The sequence below is a fragment of the Ochotona curzoniae genome, unplaced genomic scaffold (assembly GCF_017591425.1).
Source record: "Ochotona curzoniae isolate NIBS_2020 unplaced genomic scaffold, NIBS_Ocur_1.0 contig_1, whole genome shotgun sequence".
Lineage (NCBI taxonomy): Eukaryota > Metazoa > Chordata > Mammalia > Lagomorpha > Ochotonidae > Ochotona > Ochotona curzoniae.
Genome location: NW_024464918.1, coordinates 42,542,446 through 42,565,074, shown reverse-complemented (window position 1 = coordinate 42,565,074; position 22,629 = coordinate 42,542,446). Strand labels below are relative to the sequence as shown.

At 56.4% G+C, this 22,629-nt stretch overlaps 1 protein-coding gene across 1 annotated transcript; it reads left to right on the top strand.

Moving 5' to 3' along the window:
* The first annotated feature begins 5,537 nt into the window (after positions 1-5,537).
* SLC6A7 (solute carrier family 6 member 7) lies at positions 5,538-20,948 on the top strand. Its single transcript, XM_040976998.1, has 14 exons — positions 5,538-5,944; positions 10,381-10,564; positions 12,123-12,254; positions 12,457-12,691; positions 14,215-14,353; positions 15,510-15,644; positions 16,465-16,568; positions 16,670-16,794; positions 17,770-17,882; positions 18,026-18,157; positions 18,574-18,673; positions 18,861-18,961; positions 19,313-19,480; positions 20,447-20,948. The coding sequence occupies exons 1-14, from the start codon at positions 5,912-5,914 to the stop codon at positions 20,657-20,659; spliced, it is 1,914 nt and encodes a 637-aa protein (XP_040832932.1). The 5' UTR covers positions 5,538-5,911; the 3' UTR covers positions 20,660-20,948.
* The last annotated feature ends 1,681 nt before the right edge of the window (positions 20,949-22,629 follow it).

Here is a 22,629-nt window from a genome sequence, read left to right as displayed (position 1 = left end):
GTTGCTGGCACTGTGGCTCCTTGGGGACCCAAGAGACCCAGTGTGAGTTCCAGCCCTGCCATAGACCTTCAGGGTCAGCACAGACACAACACTCTGCCACCAGCATGCCCTCAGCCATCTGCACAGAGAGGGCAGGACCTCTTCCAGTTCCCCAGGCCCCTGGGACTCTGGGTTAGGGAGTCCTATGGACATCTCAAGTCCCGTGGCACTGTGTAAGACCCCACCTCCTCTGCAGGCTAAAGGGGGTACAGTGCGAGGTCCTACAGCAACCCTGGAGAAAGGGGATGGAGCTGAAAGAAAATCAGGGGCTTGCAGACCTAAATCTGTGGGCTTGCTAATGTGGCCCTTGCAACCTCACCCCTGCCCACTCCATCCTCCCTGGCCCCTCAGCCTTCTCTAGCCTGGCAGCTGAACCCAAGGCCATGGACAGGGCTGAGAGCCAGGCTGCTTTGAGTTCCCAGGGACTGCAGCACCATCGCCTCTGCTCAGTGAGGTTCAGTGGACCACTGGATTCCTCCCTAACCCCAGGAACTGAGCACGCAACTGGACGGGTGTGTCACCTGGAGAACGGAATCACGAGGCTGCAGCTTCCATAATAAATTGGTCTTTTCTTTTAAAACATGTGTATGAAGCATTCTATCCAGCTTGAAAGCCAACTCTGTAAGCGGTGTGTATTCCCTCGCCATCACGTGGGCCTCCATCAAGGTCACTTTGAAAGTGCCTTTGAAAGATCAAAGCAGACCTTGTTCAAGTAGATGACACAAAAAGCAGGTTCATTTTGTTAGCAAAATCAGCAGACTCCACCAATTGGCATTTGATGTGTTTTAGATCCTTCCAACAACAGATGACATTTATGGGTGCTTACCCATGCCAGGCATAGCTGGACCTGGGCTGCACACAGCCCTTGTCTCACCCGTGGTGCCCAGGCCAGCTGGAAGAGACTGCCATGGTATGTGTTCAGGTGATGCTGATAGAGCAGGGGGCCAAACCATCATGGCCAGGTGCAGGGCACTAAGGGAGCCCCAGTGGCAGGGAGAGCTGGGCAGGCTCCTAGCCAGCCTTGCAAGGTCTGGAAGGCTTCCTGGAGGAGGAAGGCTTCCTGTGTGTGGACTAACACCACCAGGACTAGGTGGTGCTCCTCAGGCCAAGAAGGGGAGGATGGTCAGAAAGGACGTAAGCATTACATCTTGAGAAGGTAACTCTGAGAAAGTCCTGGGAGGAGCTGCTCAGCTTCAGTCCCTTGCTGACCTGAGCAGGACTCTGCCTCCTGGGGCCTCCTCTCCCCCGAGGGCTCTGATGCCAGCTGCCTGCCCTGTGTTTACTGTTCTGGGAGGTGGCGAGGCCATAAAATGGTGCATTGCCCTTTGCTCTTGGTGAGCATGAGAGCCTGGTCCCAAGTGAATCCCAGCCTGGTCCAGCCCCTGCAGACCACCAAGCACTTCTCTCTCCCCCTCCTGGTATCTTTGTCACTACTAGTGGATACCCATGACATATGAGCCTGAGGGTCCCAAAAGGAAGGGCTGACTTCCAGGAAGCAGAGGGAGGTGGCTGGTGAGAAGGTGGCTGGCAGCAGGTGCACACAGTTCGAGGATCATCTAAAGCATTTGCTGTGTGACTCTGGGCAACTGCACCCCCTCTCTGGGCCATGGGTTTGGGTGTAGATCCTATTCCTGGGGAGTCTCAAGGATGCATTATCACATCAAGTCCCTATTCCCCATTTCCCACTCCCTGAGAGGCTCTGCCTGCCCAGCCCCCAGAATCCCACTGAACTCTACTTATTGAAATGTGGGAGACCAAACTTCCTGTTGTGACTCCGTTGTCAGACAGAGCCTGGGTCCCAGCATAACGACTTCCAAGCCATAGGACTTGAGACAAGTTCCTTAGCTGTTCCACGTCTCAGCTGCCTCTACTGCAAAATGGAAAGAAAACCCTGCAGCTGACCTGAGTGCTGAGTGTCACACGGGGTCCTGCACACAGTCAGCGCTGTGTCCCAGCCACCTGCTCCCCCGGCTGTTGCATCCTTGGGTGAGATGCTAGCAGGCCTAACTGGTGCTCTAACCACTCCCGCCCCCGAGGCTGAGGACAGATGGCAGCCTGTCCCCAGCCACAGGAAGACCTCTGCCCGGCAGGCTGCTGCAGCTCCACGTGGCAAGTCAGGAGCCTGGGTGGGCACATCAGTTGACTGGTGAGCACTGTCTATTGGCTTGGAGCACCATGGACAAGGAATCATGGCTAGGATAATGCCCAGGCTCCCTTGTGCTTTGTGGGAAGCTGGGGTGTTGTTATGACTCAGGAAAGCGGTCACTCGGGTCTCTGATAGACTTTGCAGCTACCCTTGGGGCTAAGAGGTGAATCCCTCTCAGGAACATCCATTGCCAGTCTATCTAGAGTGAGTCCATGTTCTGCTGCGGTGGTCCTGGGGACTTGGGACTCCCCTCCATAAACACTCACATGTGGTTCTGGTCACAGCCTCTAGCAAGCCAAAGCAATGCACATCAGCACTCTGCTTGCACTATTGCAGGGTCCAGGGCCCCTCCCCTCACCATGAGGACCTCAGTGATGTGGATGAGCCAGTCTCATCCCTGGCTACCGAGGAGATGGGCGTGGACCAAGCAGGGTGCAGGCACCCAGAGTTGGGAGTGGAGAGCTCCAAGAGAGAAAATCACCAGCAGCTGAGGGTGTGTGTGCAAGTATGCACATGAGTCTGCACATGTGTGCCTCCATGTAAGAATGTGTATGTTTGGGTGTGCCTGTTTGTGTGTGCATATGCCTGCGGCTACCATGTGTGTGCATGGTATGTGTGTGTGCGCAGTTGGTTGTGAGAGAGGCAGGTGGACTGTGGACTCAGTGCCTAGCAGCACAGTGGGCTCAGCATAGGACAGCACTGGTGGACACTCCCATCCCCAAGAGTTACCCCGGGCCCTCTTTCTCAGAATCACACCAGATGGACTAGCAGTCTGCAACCCCGCTTTTCTCGGCCGCCACTCCTCAGTGTAACCGAACACATGCTCCACCGTGACAAAGTCAGAACGTCTAAGCACATTAAAAATATTTATATGCATTTAAAAATATCTCCCTATATAATGAAAGGAAGTGCATTTTCATCTGACACTTCCCTTGCATCAGTATACACCTCCACTACACTTCTGGTTTGATGTGAGACTGAGAGAAGCAAGCAGAGAGAGGGAGAGAGAGCAAGCTGAGGGAAATGAGATGGAGGGGCTGTTCTTTGGATTCCTAAGTGGTTGTTTTGCTGAGTGGTACCCAAACCTCCTCTGGAATTGGGTAGGAGGGACACTGCTGGCAACAACTGCCAGCCATGCTTGGCCACAGAATTCCCAGCCTGTCGTATAATGAGGAAACTGGGCCTGCAGAGGCTCCACTAACTGGTGTGGGCAACATCTTCCAGACAATCTGGAGTTTTGTTTCATCAGAGAACAGGTCTTGCCAGGCAGGGCTGTGGTGATGAGGAGAGGGTGGCAGACTGAGGGGACCGGAGGACACAGACTGGGTGGGGTCCAACTCCCTGATTTTGGCTGTAACTTCGCAGCTACATCACTGAGTGATTTTGCCAGTCCCGACTTCTCTGGGACTCAGTTTCAACACCTGACAGGCATGGCCCTACACCCACATGCAGCCCCCAACCCCAGTGATTGCTATGGATGCTCACAGGCCACCCTAGGACGCATTTGTTCCAGGAAAGACAATGTCTCCTCCTGTCCCCCTCCCTGGCAGGATTGGGGCTGACAGGTGGGAGATAGATACCGAGCCTTCTGCCTCACTCTACTCCCTGTACCCGCGGCAATGAAACCCAAGTATCAGTGCCAGGGTGGGGATGGGCTGCTCAGCAAAGTGCACCTCTCCTGAAAGAGACTACGCTAACAACACTTGGGGCAAGAGAGGGGCTAAAGCACTTCCTCCCAAGAGCCCTCTCGGCTTTAGCTTCAAAGCTTAGATACTGCATGCTGTGTGACCCTGGGCACATGACTTCCTGTCTCTTAGATGACTGGCTCAAGTATACAATGGGATGTACATGCCTGAGTCTTCTCAGACCATTGGAAAAAATTAGAAATCAGATGCTGAGTGTAGATGGACATCCTGTGCAGGTTTATAGGTGTATACTGAGGCTGCCCTATGCCCCTATACACCTATACACCTTGGTGCAGGTGGGAGCAGGGCACAGGAGACCTCTTCCTCCTGGGGCTGAGAGCCGTTGACCCGCCCTGGGTGGTCAGCTAGGTAGGGTCTAGGTGGCAGGGCTGGAGCTGTGGGGTTGATGCCCTCCCTAAAGCCCAAGCTGGCATTTAAATCCTTCTGCCGTGGTGCCAAGCTCCAGGGACAGAATCGATTGTTATCTTCCCCTCTCCCAGTGGGGTTCCCTCCCCATGAGGTCCCCTGGGAGGTAGACAAGCACACCCATGATACATGTCTGAACTGTGAGAGTGAAAGGCATGATTTATAACAGACAGGTGTCTTTCAATTTACATTCTCCCATCACAAGTTGGAAATATCACAGGCAGAGACACCCTGGCACACCTACCCCACCCCTGGCACAGCGGAGTGCACTTTGGGTTGCTGACCATCGTGATGGAGCTGTGTCTGGGAACTGGCAGGAGAGCATCAGGCCACATGTTTACGATACGCAGAAAGACAGAGATTCAACATCCATTTCCTATGGCTCAATGTCTTCAACTTGGCACCAATGCCAAGTCAAAGACACATGAGGTTGGGCCATCAGGGATGGTCTGCACAGGTCAGCCCACTGGCACACGTGGGCTCAGTGCCCGCAAACCAACGCACAGGTCTGCTCTAGCTACTGCTGTACCGTCCTGGCCACAGACTTACTACATCTTCCAGGTGCTCTTGAAGACTGGCCAGGCATACTACAGTTGCAAGTCCATTTCACAGATGCAAATCCTAAGTGCCTAGACAGGAGCCCAGGTACTGATGCTCTCAGCTGCAAACCATCTCCCCAGCCGGGTGGCACCTGCCTGTCCCTTCTCCTAGGCCAAATCTCTGCCATTTCATCTTCAACAGAGTGTTGAAGACCACTGCTTGCCTCGAAGGTTCATGAAGCCTGCCTTTGTGTCTAGTGTCACTGAGTAAATAACTCACCTTCCATCCTTCAGTGTCATAGCACCTGCCTCGCCAGACACCTTGCTCAGGATCTGCATACTTGGGAAGCCCAGTAGGTGTTGTTAAACAATGACACGAGCAGCCCACAGCAAGGCAGGCAAGTCCAGACAGAGAGGTGTTCACTGTGCACCTGCTATTACTTGCCCCTGGCTACTACATGTTTGCTATGCTCTAGACCTCCCCGAATCTTCACACTCTGTGAGTCTTGAGTCTTATCCCCATTTTCCAGGCAAGCAACAGAGCAGCCACAGGCAAAGAGCAGGATGCTAGAATTCAAAGCTGGGCTATTAGTTTCCAAGCGCACAGCCTGACTCTCTTCTAGTCCCTACTGGGGAAACGGAAGTCTAGAGAGGGCAGGTCACTTGCCCAAGGTCACGCAGGAGACTGTAGCTGAGGCCGAGAGCTTCCATCGCCAACCCCCCTCCCCACCTGCTTGGCCCCCTCCAATCCGCAGCTCTGCGTGCGGGGGCGCGCACATCCCCCCGCCATCCATCCATCAGCCGGTCTGTCTGGGTGTCTACGCGGGTGCAACCGAGTACCTCTCCCCAGCCTCGGCGCCGCGCACAGAGGCAGAGCGTTCGCTGCGTGCCCAGCCCGCGCCCCACGCCCGCAGCCGCCAGACGGCTTTGCCGGTGCCCGCCCCGCTCCAGCCGGTGCGCGGGAGCCGCCGGGGCAAAGGCGCAGCGGCCGGCCAGCGGCCAGGCTCTGCTGCCCGTCTAGCTCTCTGCGCTCTAAGGAAGCCGCGCCGCCGAGCCACGGAGAACCACTCTCCAGGATGAAGAAGCTCCAGGGAGCTCACCTCCGCAAGGTAGGGCAAGAGGGCGGGGGCGCAGCTGAGGGAGGGTGGCAGAAGCCCGCCCCCATCAAGTCCTCCTTGCGCTGGGGTAGGAGTGGGAAGAGACCTGGAGGCAACACCCAGGGGATGCTCAGGGGGTCACGGCAGTGAAATTACAGGGAGGGGCGGGGTCAAGATCTTCCTTCTTCCCTGCCCCCACACCATCCTCACCTGAGATTCGGATGGAGCCCACTGGGGGCCCTGCTCTCCTGAGCCAGGCCCTGCCAACAGGTGTCTGAACCCCCAGGGGGCACTGGGCAGGGGTGGCTGGAAACTGGCTCTCTCCTCTCCCCACTGCCCCTCCCCCAATCTATCCAGGGGCTGATTGCTTGGGGAAGGGGATGCTAGAACACCTGGGTACTAGCCTTAAGCTGGGTGGATATAGGGAATCCAGAGTGGAAGCTGGGTGTCTCCACCTGGTCTTCATCCGTGCACCCCACCCCTTCTCTTTGGGGTTCCCTGCTAAGACCCCAGCAGGACTGCAGGGAGGGGCGCTAGGGGGGGAGGACATGGAAGGGAAGTAAGGCAGGGAGTGGGGGATGGGAGACCCAGGATACAGAGAGAGCAGAGGTTGTGGGTCCACATCTCTGCCTTTTTGTGGCCCAGCCAAGTTTGGGTTGGGTATGGGGAGGGAGAGGAAGGGGAAGTGGGCTGGCTTAGGCTTCCAAGTACAAGCCGTCTAGGGAGTCTGCCACTGCATTCATCCTGTGACTTCGGCCAAGTCCAGTCCCTGAGCTAAACCCCCTGTGGTCAGCTGCTGCTAGGTGTGGGCCATGGAGCGAAAAAACCTGTCCACAGGAGCTAGGATTACACACACACATGACCTCATGCAAGCTCTCTGCCCTCTGGCACCGGGCATGGAGCCATCCTGCTAAGTGGCTCTTTTTTACCTGCTGACACGGGTGATTTCTTGGGACAGCTTTTGTCTCTCAGGTCCTATGCCCACTCCTCCCCACCCCTGCTGACCCTCTGACACCCTTCTCTGCTCTTTGCTATCCCTGCCTGCTGCTAGGCCACGCACATATGTCAGTGGCCATGTTGTGGAAAGTGTGGGTATAGGGCTGTACATTGAGCAAGCTGCAGCCTATTGAAGCCTGCCACAGCTCAGGCTATTCTGTGGACTCCACTTCATAAACAAGACAACTGAAGTGAAGAAGAGGCATTGGGACTACTGCTTTCTGATTGTACACTAGAACCATCAGGGAGGGTGGGGCTGCCTGCTGGGTGGGGGTCCCCTTCCGTTAGACTCCAGGAGAGGGGTCAGGGAATGAGCAGGCCCAGGCATCACCAGGGACAACGTGGTTCCTAGCCTCTGGCCCCTCAGTGTGCCACCTGACCTTGGGCTATTCCTTTCCTTCCCAGATACATGGTTTCCTCATCTGCCTGAAGAAGTTGGACTCTGGATCCCCATGGTGGGGTAGGAGGGTAGGGACCTGGAAGCCCCTCTCTCCTCTCCCGCTGTAGGGTCAGTGCAGAGTTGGGCAGGCTTGGGTGTGTGTTCCTGCATGACCCCAAAGTGGGGAGGAGGGCTCAGATGTGGGACCCTCACGCCCAGGTGTCCAACCTTGACCCAATCATTGAATTGCTTTCCTCTGCCTCAGGATCAGTTCCAGCCTCACTGTGCTGGCCTCCTGGGATTTACCCTTGGCAGAGCTGGGGGGTTCTGGAGCCCTCCTGAGTGACCCTGCTTTGGAGGACCCCATCCTTTGCCCCTGAAGCAGGAGCAGGCTTCCCCATGATTGGGGGAGGAGGGGCCGCACGCGCTAGCAGCATCCTGCTCTTGGAACTCCTGTTGTCATGGAAACAGAGAGCCAGGACCGCTCTGTGAGCAGGGAAAGGGCAGCTTCTCTGGGGGGATCAGAGGAGTCTCATTAGCAGACCCTCTTGCCAACTGGCCTGGCAGGGCTGGACAAATCATCCCAGGGTGGCAGGCCTGCCTCAGTACCCAGTGCCAGGGGCCAGCATTAGCTGGCACCTTTCTGTCCCTCCTGGAGCTCACCTGGAAACCAGAGCTGCCAGCAGAGGCAGTCTTGGGAAGTGGGCCATGGAGAAGGAGGGGCGTTTTCACGCCAGTCTGGGAGCTGCTGCCCCCTCGCTTTGGCGTGTCCGAGAGCCCAGCCAAGGAACTGCCAGGCACATGTGTGCTTCAGCTCTTGAAGCTCCTTACTTTCCAAGCAGCTCTTTCATGCTCTCTTCACTGTCACCGAAACCCAGAGTCATGCCAAGTTATCCCTGTCCCCAGTGGCCAGCAGCCAGCCTCATGCAAGATCATCCTATTATCCCATGGTTGCTGTCTGAGCCCCCATTGTCCTGGCCCTGCTCCACAGCCAGCATCTCCAACCTTGTGCCGCCCAGGGCAAGCCTCCTTTCCTGTCTGCATCTTCACCCCAGCCAAGCCCCTGCTGCCACATTGTGTGTGTGTGTGTGTGTGTGTGTGTGTGTGTGTGTGTGTGTGTGTAAGGAAGGGGACAGTCCCTGTACCTGCTCTGAGCCAGTCTTCAGACACCACAAGGTGCCCCCACAGAATGTGTTGCCACATCCTTCCTGGGACCCTCAGAGCCACAAACCAGTAGACATTTCACGTTTCTGCAAAATCATCCCAACCCAGTAGGTTAGTTCCTTGAAGCCCATTTGCCATAGGAAATTGGGGGAGGGGGGTGCTGTATGCTAACGCACTTGGAAAGTCACTGTGCAGATTGGCCCATTAAAGGATCTGGCAAGTCCCTATAGCAGACACAGATGTGGCTTTATATCAACCCAACTTCTCCCGAACAACCCTTTACTCCATGGGGCACCTTTGAAGATCCCAAGAGATGTGTTTCTGGAAGACTGGTTTATACAGTCCTCCATTGTCTGGATGGAGACGGTGAGGCTCAGTAGTCACCCAATGAATTAGTACTGACCTTGGACCAGAATGGCAGATTGCTCACCCTCTGTGTAGTGGCATTGCACTTTTTCTGCAGACAGCAGGGGTCCTTCCTGCTCTGAAGTTCCTGGATCCTATCTGGGGGATCCACCTTCATCTTCACCCTTCTCTGTCATGGCCGGTGAATTTCAGAAGCAAGCAGATACATGCAGCTGCTCCTTTCTCCTGACCAATTCTCAGGGTGACATGCTGGGGGGTGCTAGGAATTGTCAGTTGTTGTCCTGTGTCTTGGGGCTTACAGACAGGTGCTCAGCTCTAGCAACTTGTGAACAAATTAGCTTACACCCCACAGGGTCAGGATCCCCAGTGGCTGCAGGACAGCTTCCCCTCCTAGCCCCAAGCCCAAAGGGAGAGCGAATGCCCAGCTGGCCTCGCTGCCTACCTTGAGTCATGGAAGGAGACCTCAGAGACATCAGTCCTTTGTGCTGCTTTGCATTTGTGTCTCCTCTGGTGACAGCAAAATTGTGGCTTTCTAAGACAGATCAGGGCTTCTCCCTTGCCTATGAGCAAAAATTCACAGCCTAGGTGGGCCTGTGCTTGAGCCACTAAGCCTCAACCTAAAGCCTCCCTCAGGGGAGCTCCCAAGCCCTCCAAACCTTTTCTATGCAAAGGAGCTCCATCCTCTCCTGTAACACCAAACACCCCCAATTCAGGCCACCTGCCCTTCAGATATGCTCCATATTGTGCGTTTCTTAAAGTCTGCTGTCCAGAAACAAAACTGCAATGAAGGGAGAGTGAAGCCACGGGTGTTCACGCCAGGAAGCCTTGGGCTCCATATCCAGCCTTGGGCAGCCTGGTAGGGACGGGCTACAGCATGACACCTCTTTCCTGGTGATTAAATGGAGCATAGGGGAGTATCTAGCTCAGAGTCATGGTTTTGGTTTAGTTTTTGAGAGACTGAGAAAGTCTCATCCACTGGTATAGTCCCCAAGGCATGACAAAGACTGGGCAGTTCCGAGCACTCAATCTAGACCTCCCAAGTGGGTAGCAGGGACCCAATTTCTTGAGCCATCTGGAGCCGGAGCCAGAGAGTGAACCTGGGGACTCTGATGAAAGGCACAGGCATCTTTCCCAGCACCTTAACTGCCAGGCTAAATAACTACTCTTTTACAGTATATATTTATTTTTCAGAGTTGTGTGGAATCTGATCCCAGGTAACATAGTGGAACATTTGATGTAGCAAGAACATAGCAACTGCTTAATACCCAGGAATAAAGATCATCATTTTCACCATTAGGCTCATCCCTTGGATTTGGCTCCTGTGTCAAGGTCACCTTTACAGGCTCCTGTAAGGTCAAGGTCACCTTTTTAGGGCTGACACACCCAAAGGACTCCTGCACATGGCTGGCACATCCCAAAAAACAGCACTTGTATTTCCTGTGTCCAATTTAGCGCTATTCATTTTCGCATTCTTGTTTGGGGGCCACAGTTCCTGCCCAGCCTCACTTTTCTGCCTTTCCCTTTTGTTCTCTCTCCCTGGTAGCCTGTCACCCCAGACCTGCTCATGACCCCCAGTGACCAGGGCGATGTGGAGCTAGACATGGACTTGGCTGCAGACCGGGGAAACTGGACGGGCAAGCTGGACTTCCTGCTGTCCTGCATTGGCTACTGTGTGGGCCTGGGCAACGTGTGGCGGTTCCCCTACCGGGCCTACACCAACGGAGGAGGTGGGGCTGCGGTGCTGGGGTGGAGGGCACTGTGAGCTTTAGGTGACCTTGGCTGCTATCTCCTACAAGACCTGGGGCATGGTTGGTTCTAAATAGTTAACACTAGGAGGCGAGAACTTATCCTCCTGTCCTTGCCGTCACCAAGCCCTTCTACCTTCCTTCCTGTGCTGTGATGACTACTCATATGGCTTTCTCCTAAGGCAGGCACTTCCTGGGCCCTCTTACCACCTCCTCCAGAGCTGTGCTCCATTCACCTTTCCTATCCTGAATCTTCAGTCCCCCCCCCCCCCTCCTGGTTCCTGGTGCCTTCCATTCTGACTACAAACACATACTCTCCTATCTTTGTCCCTATTTGCCTGTCAAGTTGCTGTTCTGAGTCTCATTCACAGTAGCTGGGGTTGAGCACTTACCGTCTGCCAGGCCCCGGGCTCAGTGCCCATCTCATTTAGCCCGGATGACAGCCCTCCTGGGAAGGCACCATGGAAGTGCTGAGGCAGCCGGGGGCTCGGATAGGCCAGTTCTCTTGGCCAAAGTTGCAGGGTGGTAGACTCTACTTCACAGCCCAGGACTCACTTCTCCAGGATCGGGTGCTCCCATTGGTACATGCTGCTGCCCTGCCTGTCTCTACCTGGGAATGGAAAGACAGCTGAGTAACACTAGATGGGACAAAGAGAGGATGTGCTTATGTGACTGGGAAGTGCAGGATGGCACGAGCTCTGGTGCTCTAGGGTTGCAGTGTCGCTCATGGCTGGCTCCAGGCACTCACACACACTCTGGAGTCTCTCTGCTGACCTCATTTTCTCCCAAGACTGGCTTCCTCCCTATAGATGGGGGGTGAGGGTGGGGTTGGCCCCAGGCAACTCTGGGATGACTTCATTCTCAGCCAAGTTTAGCAGCCCCAGGGTATGCCAGCAGGATCTGAATGAATCCATATAGAGTTGCAGGGAAGGCCTCCGATTGGTGGCCTGGGCTGTGTGCCCACAGCCAGCAGCCGGCAGGGAGTGGAGGCGGGCAGGCAGGAGGGCAGGAGCGGCTGGGCTCCTGGGCCTGGCAGCTCTCCCGGAACCATATGGCAGTGGGCACTTCTCTAAAGGGGGCGATGGCTGCCAGCAGGAGAAGCAAAGGGGAGGGGCTGTGAAGCTCAGGAAACCACAGGTGGCTGCCACCAGGATAGGGGTTGGGGAGGTATGGCAGGGAGTGGGGGAGGCTGATGGAGGAGGGATCAGAGCAAGAGTCTGAAAATCTGGGGGCTGAGCAGGTTGCTCTTCCACTCATTCAGTTCCCATTTATTCAGTCACACTCAGCACATGGTTCTTACCTGTGTGCTGTTAGTCTGGTCTTCTTTTGGGCATAGGAACCCCGCAAGATGAGCGGTCCCTGCCAGCTGCCCTCGGCCCTGTGTTACCCACTGTGAAAGAGAAGACACTTCTGCAGGCACAGGATTTCAGCCCCTGGGAGAAGGAACCCCCATATGGACAGCTGGTGTCAGCCAAGCAGGGACTGTGTGGGAACTGACCCACCTGAGACCTTTCCGCCTCCGCCCTCCTCCTCCTCGCAGGTGCCTTCCTCGTGCCCTACTTCCTCATGCTGGCCATCTGTGGCATCCCCCTCTTCTTCATGGAGCTCTCCCTGGGCCAGTTCTCCAGCCTGGGACCCCTGGCTGTCTGGAAAATCAGTCCCCTCTTCAAAGGTGAGGCCTTCATGGTCCTAGGAGTGGTTTGGATCTGGGGGAGGGGTGTGTGTGTGTGTGTGTGTGTGTGTGTGTGTGTGTGTGTGTGCAAGCCCTACTCCACCCCTCAAGGTCCAGGCAGACAGGGAGAAACAACCCGGAAGGCTGCTGCCTGCTGGCTGGTGCTCAACCCAGTGCCCAGCAGCGCCTCCCCGTCCAACAGGTGCCGGAGCGGCCATGCTGCTGATCGTGGGCCTCGTGGCCATCTACTACAACATGATTATTGCCTACGTGCTCTTCTACCTCTTCGCCTCCCTCACCAGCAACCTGCCCTGGGAGCACTGTGGTAACTGGTGGAACACAGACCTCTGCCATGAGCACAGGGGCCCCCAGGACCGCAACGGGGCACTGCCCCTCAACCTCACCAGCACCGTCAGCCCCAGCGAGGAGTACTGGAGGTCAGGCAGGGCTGCAGCCCAAATCTGGGGGGGTGGTGGTGGAGGAAGTTGGGAGGTGATGCCAAGGCACAGCAGGAAGCCCTGGTGTGACCCTCCCCGTGCCGAGCCTCTCAGTGGTGGCTTGTGTTGAGGTCTAGGCCAGGCGGACCCTGGGTCCTGCTCCCAGCGCCTGACCTGGCCAGCTGCATGATCTTATGTGTGGGTTTGGTTTCTCTTGCTTTGTCTTCAGTGTGGGGATGGTAACAGTAGCAATTCCATAAGGCTGCTGTAAGGCTCAAGGGGAAGGGTGCATACTAATTGTGCCATCAGAATGGGGGGTGGTGGGGCGTGCTCAGCCAGGGCTGGCTGCTGCTGCTAATGGCAATGGTGACATTCTGGTGGCTGAGCTTTGTCTTCTGCCGTGGGAGTGCTCATACTTCTCCATCCAAGATGTAGTTCAGTCCATCACTTACACAATCAGGCTTCTACTATCAGCATCAGCTACAGTAGAGGTGGAGAGCACTTGGCAGCATGCAGCCTAGACCAGGCGTGATGTAGATGCTCTCTGCCTAGTCTAGCAGGAGAGACATGATGATAACAGAGTGAGGACTGAATGGGAGAAGAATGTAAGACAATGTGGGTAAAGTGGTCATCATGATGCCAGGTGCCTGTGAGCCTCAGCTCCCCGTGCCAGAATTCAACCATTCCTCAGCATCCCTCCCTCCCCACTGTATAGTCTGCAAAACGGAAGCTTGCTTGGTAGCTACTGAAAGGGTGATGTTGACATCACGAACTCCTGATTCTGTTCTGGAACTTTCTCTGGTGACCTGGTCCCTGAGCTGGGAGACTTTAACCAAAGAACACAGAGCTGAGTACCCTATACATGCAACTACCAGGAACCGCTCTTAGAGATTTTACCCACAAAGGGGTCTTGTGTCTGGTTGAATCTCCAACCTGCAAGTACTACATGGTTCTACTCATTTGTCCGATTCAAGTATCCACAGAGTCTGCTCCTGCTGCAGTGTGTCAAGATGAGCCTGGGTCTGCAATTTAGCCAAGGAACTTGATGTGATGTCTCCATGGCAATGCCATGGTCCACTGCCTTTGCCTGGGTGCAGGCAAGAGGCACATGGCACTGTCAAGAGGACTTAGTTGTATGCAGCTTAGTGAAGGGACCTCCCAGAGGGGCAGGAATCTGGAAAGGGGGAGCACCCACGACCAGCAGGAGGGAGAGCTGTTAGCTCCTCTACACCAAGGGGACCAGTGAGGGATGCAGGGGAGAAAGCAGCCCTGGGAGAGGGGGTGCCCTTGTGTGCACAGGTAGAGCCCCCGGTCCTTCAATCCTCCAATATCCTGTTGCTGCCAAAGTCAAGTGGAAGCCAACAGGAAGGGACCCTGGATGCTGGGTTGTCCATAGAGGCCATCCTCCTAGGAGCAGAGCCTGGGGGGATAGAGAGGGCCAGAGCCATGTCCACAGACTAATCCCTGGTCCAGATATGGGCAGGGTGCCAGGTGCCTCTCCCTCAGGCCTGTGTCTCCCACAGCCGCTACGTCCTGCACATCCAAGGCAGCCAGGGCATTGGTAGTCCTGGGGAGATCCGCTGGAACCTGTGCCTCTGCCTGCTGCTGGCCTGGGTCATCGTCTTCCTCTGCATCCTCAAGGGGGTGAAGTCCTCAGGCAAGGTGAAGTCTGAGCGGCCCTGGAGGCCTGGGCATCAGCTGAGGGGAGGGGGCTTCCTGGACTGGGTCTGGGAAGACCAACAGCTTCCACTGGAAGAGGGTATGCTGGGACGGGGGCCCAGTGTGGTGTGCGACAGAGCGATTCAGGGAGATAGTGGCAAGGCAGCATTAGAGGGTTTAAGGCTCTGGTCCCTCCCCAGAATGTGGCATCTTGAAGGGCTCAACTGGTTTGTGGAAAGTTTGCATGGGAGAAAAGGTATGAGTCGGGACTTGTGGAGGTACAAGTGACCCCATCTGGTTCTGTCTGGTGTCACACCTAGTGGAATGCCAGGAGGGTGTGTGCTTCAGCCGAGCCTTCCACTTCCATCCATGCACTTGGTCATCTTCCCTGTGCATTGGCTTCCTTCTTCATGTCGTTATCCCTAGCAGCCCTGCTCAACCCAGACTCCTCATCTGCCCAGTTCTCAAATGTCCAGGACTCAGGTCTGGGTGGAGCAGCTGGGCCAAATCACTCTCTGTGGTTGGGAGATTGCAATGCCCTGCTGAGCCCAGCTTGGGTCTTGTGCCCATTCCTGGGGTTGGGAAGTTGGCTTAGTGTCATTTAGAGAAAGCCAGGGCCCTGTTCTCTGAAGTGAAGCAGACAGGCCCCTGGGAGTCAAAACCTCACCTGTCCGAGGGAGGGCACGGAGGCATGGGAAGGGAATGCGGGCTGACTAGGAAGATCATGGCAACCTGACTGGTGTCCATCTTTTGTTGCTTGTCCCTCTGCCACATGCTGGGAAGTGTCCACAAGGAGGAGACAAGGACAGGGGAGAGCCAGGCAAGGGGGAGCTTAAGCCTGGATGGTGTCGGCTGCAGGAGGAGCAGGAGGTTTGGGGAAATGGGGTTAGTGAGAACTCGGGGAGCTAGGACATGGAAGACATCTGGTAGCCATGTGCAAGGGCTTTGGGGAAGGGCAGGGCAGGCGTGGCCTGGACCAGGAAGAAGGCAGTGGAGGTGGGTTTAAAGCAGGTGCCAACACTGCTGGCCATGGGCTGCATCGGTGGAGGGAGGGATGAACTTCCACTCCAGGTGAAGAGGTGAGGGATTGAGGAAGGTGGGAGCAAAGACGACCACCAGGTCCCCATGCCCTGGGCCCCCACATGTCGCCCCCCCTCAGGTGGTGTACTTCACGGCCACGTTCCCCTACCTCATCCTGCTCATGTTGCTGGTCCGTGGAGTCACCCTTCCCGGAGCCTGGAAGGGTATCCAGTTCTATCTCACCCCACAGTTCCACCACCTGCTGTCTTCCAAGGTGAGGCCCTCTGTGGAGTTGGGGTGCACAGGGAGGGTTCACTGAGCCCAGAAAGAGAGTTCACTGCAAAAAGAAGGCAAGGGGAGCACTTGGCAAGGGATTGCCAAACGTCCAGCCCCAGGATCGCGGGCTGCATGTGCCAAGTCCTTCCTGCAAGTCCTTCTACAACCATCCCTGCTATGAGTGACAGAGGAAGAACCTTGAGCCCCAAATTGTTTGTGGGCAGTGTAAGATCACACAGCTGGTGAGTAGCCAAGCTGTGACTGCAGCTTGGCTCACTCTGACCCCAAATCCCAAGGAAGACCTTAGGGACTATGTCAGTGCTGTGGCACTGGGAGCAAGTGTGGCCAGCCTGCGGACTGGTGTCTGTGCCCAACCCTACACTGGTGCTCTGCATTTACGTTATCACAGATTCTCTCCTCACCGTCACAGGGAGGCATGTGCCCTTCCTCCCTGCCCTGCTGCAGATCTGTAGTCCAGATAATTGATGGGGCTTATCCAGGCTACCCAGTTGGGGTCCATACCCAGGCCCCTTGGACCAACTCCAAGGGAGGAAATACACATACCAGCCACTGGGACACACAGCTTTAGGCACTGCTTCTCCAGAATGGGACTAAGAAAGAGGCCATCTCCCAGAGCCTGGGTGGGTGGGAAATGGAGGCCCAGGGAAAGGAAGGGGCTTATCCATGCTGCATGTGAGACAGGCTCTTCTGCACACCACCTGTCACTATCAGGGGAGGGGAGCGGGGACGTTACTCTGCCCCAGCGGCCCCTGCCCCAGCCCTGCCTCTCTGTCCTCCTGCATCCATCCCTGGCACAGGTGTGGATCGAAGCTGCCCTGCAGATCTTCTATTCTCTGGGTGTGGGCTTCGGGGGTCTGCTCACCTTTGCCTCCTACAACACATTTCACCAGAACATCTACAGGTCAGTGCCCACAGCCTGCAGCCCCCCAGCAGCCAGGGAGGGCCTCGCAGTCAAGGGCAGGGCCAGCTCACCATGGCCTGGGGCTGGAATTCTCCTGGTAGAGACACCTTCATCGTCACTCTGGGCAATGCCATCACGAGTATCCTGGCTGGGTTCGCCATCTTCTCCGTGCTGGGCTACATGTCTCAGGAGCTGGGTGTGCCTGTGGACCAAGTAGCCAAAGCAGGTGAGCTGATGGCCAGGCCCTGGGGACCAGAGAGATTGTAGAGGGCATAGAGGGGGAATATGTGTGTGTGTGCACAACTATGCATACAAGTGAGCCTGCCTTGCTGGCATCTGGGTGTCCATATACTACGGGCCAGATGTGTCCATCAATGTATGTTAACCTGTGGCTGGAGTTGAGCTGGTTTCTGTATGAAATGGGCTTGTGTGATGAGCCTTGCTTACCCAGATTTGTCACATCCTGTGTTGAGGCGGCTGCCTGCAAGGGAAATGAGGGTGAGAGTGATCTTGTAAGTCAGTGCATCCCAGGCCAGGGGAAGCGTTTGAGGACAAGGGGTTTCTAACCAGTTCAAGAGCAAGTGTGTGTTATAACAAAGCTGTGTGTGGATTTCAAATGGTTTTGCACCATACTAAGCTTTTTAGTCCATCTTTCCATGAATTTTTTGAAGTACCATTGTTTGTTCTCAGGAGGGGCTGGTATTTTGGTCCTGTGCTTATTTGTGTATTTTTTAAGTCTTTAAATTGAAAACATTGTTTATTTGAAAAGCAAAGTGATAAAGAAAGGGAGAGCGCCTTCACCCGCCAGTTCATTCCCCAAATGGCCGCAACAGCTGGGCCCGGATGAAGCCAAAAGCCAGGGCCTCCATCCTGCTCTTCCTTGTGGGCAGCAGAGACCCAACAACTAGACCATCCTCTTCTATCTCCCCAGGCACACCAGCAGGGAGCTGGATGGGAAGCGGAAGAGCCAGCTCATAAATCAGCATGGCAAGTGGCAACCCAACGCACTGTGCCACAATACTGGCCTCTATTTATTATTGGCTAGACCTGTGTCCTTGAAGTTAGGGCAGCGCTAGAAGCTTGCATTTAGTGTACATCAGAGTCTGACTCATGAGCATGGGCAAGTGGATATAAGTACCTGTGTGTGTTTGGGAGGGCCTGATGCATCCCCTGGTTGCTGACCCATGTACCCTTGGCCTAGGCCCTGGCCTGGCCTTTGTTGTCTACCCACAGGCCATGACCATGTTGCCCCTGTCGCCCTTCTGGTCGTTCCTCTTCTTCTTCATGCTGCTGACCCTTGGCTTGGACAGCCAGGTGAGCTTTGGCTATGGCAGTGGGCACCATGTGTGTATGTGCATGGATGAATATATTTGTATACAGATGTGTGTACACATGTGTGTGTGCGTGTACACGCAGGCAGATGCAGAACTCTGACTCCCCACCCACTTCCCCTGCAGTTTGCCTTTTTGGAGACAATTGTGACGGCTGTGACGGACGAGTTCCCATACTACCTACGGCCCAAGAAGGCTGTGTTCTCGGGGCTCATCTGCGTGGCTATGTACCTGATGGGCCTGATCCTGACCACTGATGTGAGTGACACTGCAGGCAGGACAGGGGCCACATGGGGCAGGGTGGACGCCTGTAGCAGCGTCTCTGACCGTCCAGGCAGCTGCTGTCCCACCTCTTCCCCACCCCCGGGCCTGTCTCCTTCCAGGGAGCAATCTGGCCTTGAAGTTCAGGCAGGGTCCCAGCTCTGAGGTCTAAGTCTGGGAACCATCCTCACTTCTGTACTTGCTGAGTGAGCTCGGACTTCTGCCTTCCAGCGCCTGCTTAGCCAGAGCAGGGGCTAACACCTGGCAGGGCTGTAGGGAGGCCCAGGTGGGAAGATGCCTGTGAGGAGCGGGCCTGGTGGTGATCACCACAACAAACCACACGATAACATAGCTAGAGACAGCAGAGCGTGAGGCCTGGGCCAGGGACCCCAGCGCCGTGGCTTATTTTGCAGGGGGGCATGTACTGGCTGGTCCTTCTAGACGACTACAGTGCCAGCTTCGGGCTCATGGTGGTGGTGATCACCACATGTCTTGCCGTCACCCGTGTGTATGGTGAGAAATGCATAGGCGGCAGCCCAGATTCCCCATGGTGGGAGCCTGGAGGGAGGGGGGGGGTCTCCCCTACAGCAGCCCTGTACCTGCATGCCAGGTCCAGAGGTATGTTTGGTGGCAGAGGGGCTGCACTGGAGCCGAGGGCACAGTGGGGTGGGCCATTCTTCCTCCTCTTTGCCCCGTGCAGGCATCCAGAGATTCTGCCGAGACATCCACATGATGTTGGGCTTCAAGCCGGGCCTCTACTTCAGGGCCTGCTGGCTGTTCCTGTCCCCTGCCACGCTCCTGGTAACAACAGTAGGAGGGAGGGGTGCTCCCCGGGGCTTGGGACTGAGAGCAGGAGTACTCCTTAGGCCCCAACATTCTGATCTACTTCCCCTCTCTAACACCCCGGGCTTTGCAGCTCTACTTGGTTGGTAAAGTGGGTGGGGCAACCTGGAGGCTACACTCTGTGGGTCCTGGGGTTGTTATAGGCCATGTCTGGAATAGTTGGCAGCTATGGCGTCGAGATCGCCTCCACACAGAGCTGGGCTGCTTGCTCAGGCCTGCCAAGGAGCCACAGCTGGGCTTCCTTGGGGGTGAATCTCAGGCCCACTGTGATGCTGGAAGTTTCTATCCTCCCCCCATCCCACGTGGCAGGCCCTGCTGGTGTACAGCATCGTCAAGTACCAGCCTTCTGAGTATGGCAGCTACCGCTTCCCGGCCTGGGCTGAGCTGCTGGGCATCCTCATGGGTTTGCTATCCTGCCTCCTGATCCCGGCTGGCATGCTGGTAGCTGTGCTGCGAGAGGAGGGCTCGCTGTGGGAGGTGAGTCTGCCCTCTGCCCACTGCCCCTAGCCCCCAGCCCTCTCTGCCTGGGCTTCCTATAGGGACAGAAGGACCTGCACCAGAGGCTGTCCTAGTGACTGGAGCCTGAGTGACCCTACCGGAAAGGGAAGGGAGAGAGGGTGATGCACAGTGTGGCAGCCACTGGCCTGGGCAGCCACGACCTCCCCTGTGCCCTGCTACCCCAGTACCCCCAGGCAGGGTAGGGGGCAGGGGGCAGTGAGCACTGCAGAGGAGTAACTGCCTGGCTCATGTGCCCCCTGTACCCCCTTTCCCACTTCAGGGATCAGAATCCTCACTCTGCCATTGGTCAGTCAGTTACCATTCTCCTCCCAACCTTTGCTGCTCCATCTTTAAAATGGACACAATGATACCTGCCCACAGGGCCGCAGTTGAGGATGGGTCCATGGCAGAGGCTCTGGGCTCCATTCTGAATGAGAGATGCCATTGGCATTCCCTGGGCAGTGAGCGCTTACTTAGCACAGACCACCACCTGGGTCCTTGTCCACAGCGGCCTCACTTATGGTCAGCCACCTTCCCGCCTTGTTCATGTTAAGGCTGGGGAGCTGGCAGAGGCTCTGGCAGAGTGGTCTGAGGAAAAAGGAAGTGGGATGTGCAGGCCAAGTCACCATTAGTCAGTGCCCTCCTTCTGTGGCAACTGGGGTCCTAAAGGAAAAGTTCATGGTCAGAATAGGGCAGAAGATCAGGGCCAGGAAGGGCCTCCATCCTCTGGGTTTAAGGTTCTTTGTCCAGAACCCAATATTTAAGGGAGGGGCCCCGCCAGGGCCAGGGAATGACAACAGCAGCAGAGTGCAGGAGCCTGGGCTAGTGCTTGTGTGTGGCAGGGCAGGGTCTTCACACAGATGCACATGGCACTCCCTGGGGGAAGCCCTGCCACCCTGTCCCTCCCTGAGTACCAGCCATTTTCCCCTCTGCCCTTGTGCCCAGCGACTCCAGCAGGCTAGCAGGCCGGCCATGGACTGGGGCCCATCGCTGGAGGAGAACCGGACAGGCATGTATGTGGCCACACTGGCAGGGAGCCAGTCGCCCAAGCCGCTGATGGTGCACATGCGCAAGTATGGGGGCATCACCAGCTTCGAGAACACAGCCATCGAGGTGGACCGCGAGATCGCCGAGGAGGAGGAAGAGTCCATGATGTGAGGCAGGAGGCCGATGGACAGGTGGCCAGCCCAGGGACCACGAAGGGCAGTCACTGTCCTCTAGGATTGTGGGAGGTGGTGGCAGGTTGCTGTGGTGCAAGTCCCTGTTGGATCTCTCCACACACATATACACACATGCTTACACACATGCAGACACTCCTAGATACACACACATTCATACTTACACATATGTATACATGCACATGTGTGCACCCATTCAGAGCTGGGGATGACCCACTTTGCAGATGGACATATTGAGGTCAGGAGGGAGGCATTGGCATAGCAGAGGGGACTTGGTCCCAGGCCTCCTGACCTGCCAGCCCCTCCCTGGGCACGTCCACTCACACGTAGGTGTCCAGGGTTGGCCAATTTAAGATCCCAGAGCCTCATGTGTATGGGCCTGAAGGAAGTGGAGGCTTGGGGCCATAGTGAATGGGGAAGGCTTATAGAGAGAGGAAGAGGAGGGTAGGCTGAGGAGACTCCAGGCCAGGAGAAGGCTGAACTGTCAGGGAGGGGCAGGAGAATGGCAGAAGGAAGAATTGTGGGTGGGTGGGCCAGGGGTGCTGAGGTGGGCGGGACTTGCCGCAGAGAGTGGGTCTGGCCTGGAGGGAGAGGACTGAGGTGGGAGGCCTTCACAGGGCAGGCACAGCAGGGGCAGGGGTGAGGAAAGAAAGCAGAGGGCTCGCTTCCTTCACCCCTGCACTGGGGTCAAGCTGTCCACATGTGGCCTTAGGAGTCACAGCCTGGCCCCTGGGGCCCTTGTGTTCCCTTCTGCCAGCCCGTGTGATCTTCTCCAGTCCTGGCACTGCTGGGAACTTGGCTTTTGCCTGGATAACCAAGACAACTGTGGGTCTTGGGGCTGGTCGCACCCAGGACTGCCACAGTCTCATGGCTCCCATTCTGCTACAGAGCACGGGGCCTGGGGCCTACGGGAGGGCAGGGGCAGTCCGTGCAGAGTAGCCCACAGGCACGGGGACTGGGGGCAGCCTACCTAACCAGGAGGCAGTATGCCCTTGTATGGCAGCGGTCGGCCACTTTCTCGCTCTCCTCACACCACCCCTCCCTGTGTGTGTTGTCACTTGATTGTTAATAAAACCAAATGAGAACGAGGCCATTCTGCAGACCCTGTGTCCTTTCTGAAGCAAGCCACCTGTATGCACGCAAGGGCTCCACAGACTCCTGCTCTGGCCTGCCCAGCTTCTCACACCTGCTATGGGTTTCTAAAAGGCAGTGTAGATAACTGGACTGAGGAAGGGAAGGGACTTGGCTTCAAGTGATTGTGCCCAGGTAGGCAGGGTCTGAGTCTGGGAGCTGCAGATCAGCAACATCCCTACCCCAACCCTACCCTGACCCCGGCCCAGCCCAGCCCGGCCAGGCCCCAGCCCAGCAGAGTGCAGGTGAGGGCTGGAACTGCGGTCCCAGGTTGGGAGGAGCCAAGAGTTTCCCAGGCTTGAGGAATTTCCTGGATCCACCCACCCCCTCCCTGCAGGGCCTTTCAAATGCGAGACCCAGGTGTTTGCAAAGGCTTTGATTCTGGGTGGGAGGGAAGGGCGGCTGCATCTTGCGATATTAATGAATTGTCCGGAAAGAAGGGCAGGACCCTCCTCCAGCCCTCTTTGAGATGGATGGGTGGGGGGGTGGGAAAATATGCCTTTGTCTATGGCAGGGGGCGAGGAGGATGGCTCCCTCCAACTCACTCCACACACAGGCCGACAGGCCCAGGCACTGGACCTTCCCCAGCGCCTGGCGTGGCTGAAGGCACCTTGGGCTCCAGCACTGGCCAGCGACTGTGGTTTGCGTGTTCCTCAGTTGCTTAGCTAAGCCAGGTGTCCAGGATTGGAAGCTCGTGGCATCTTCCTGGCTTCTCTTCTGGGTCCCAAGCGTGAGGCTGGAGGGTCTGCACCCCACCTCTGTCTCTCCTGCCCCGCACCTGTACCCCACCCGGCTCTGGGCCTGAGTGTCCCCACTGGC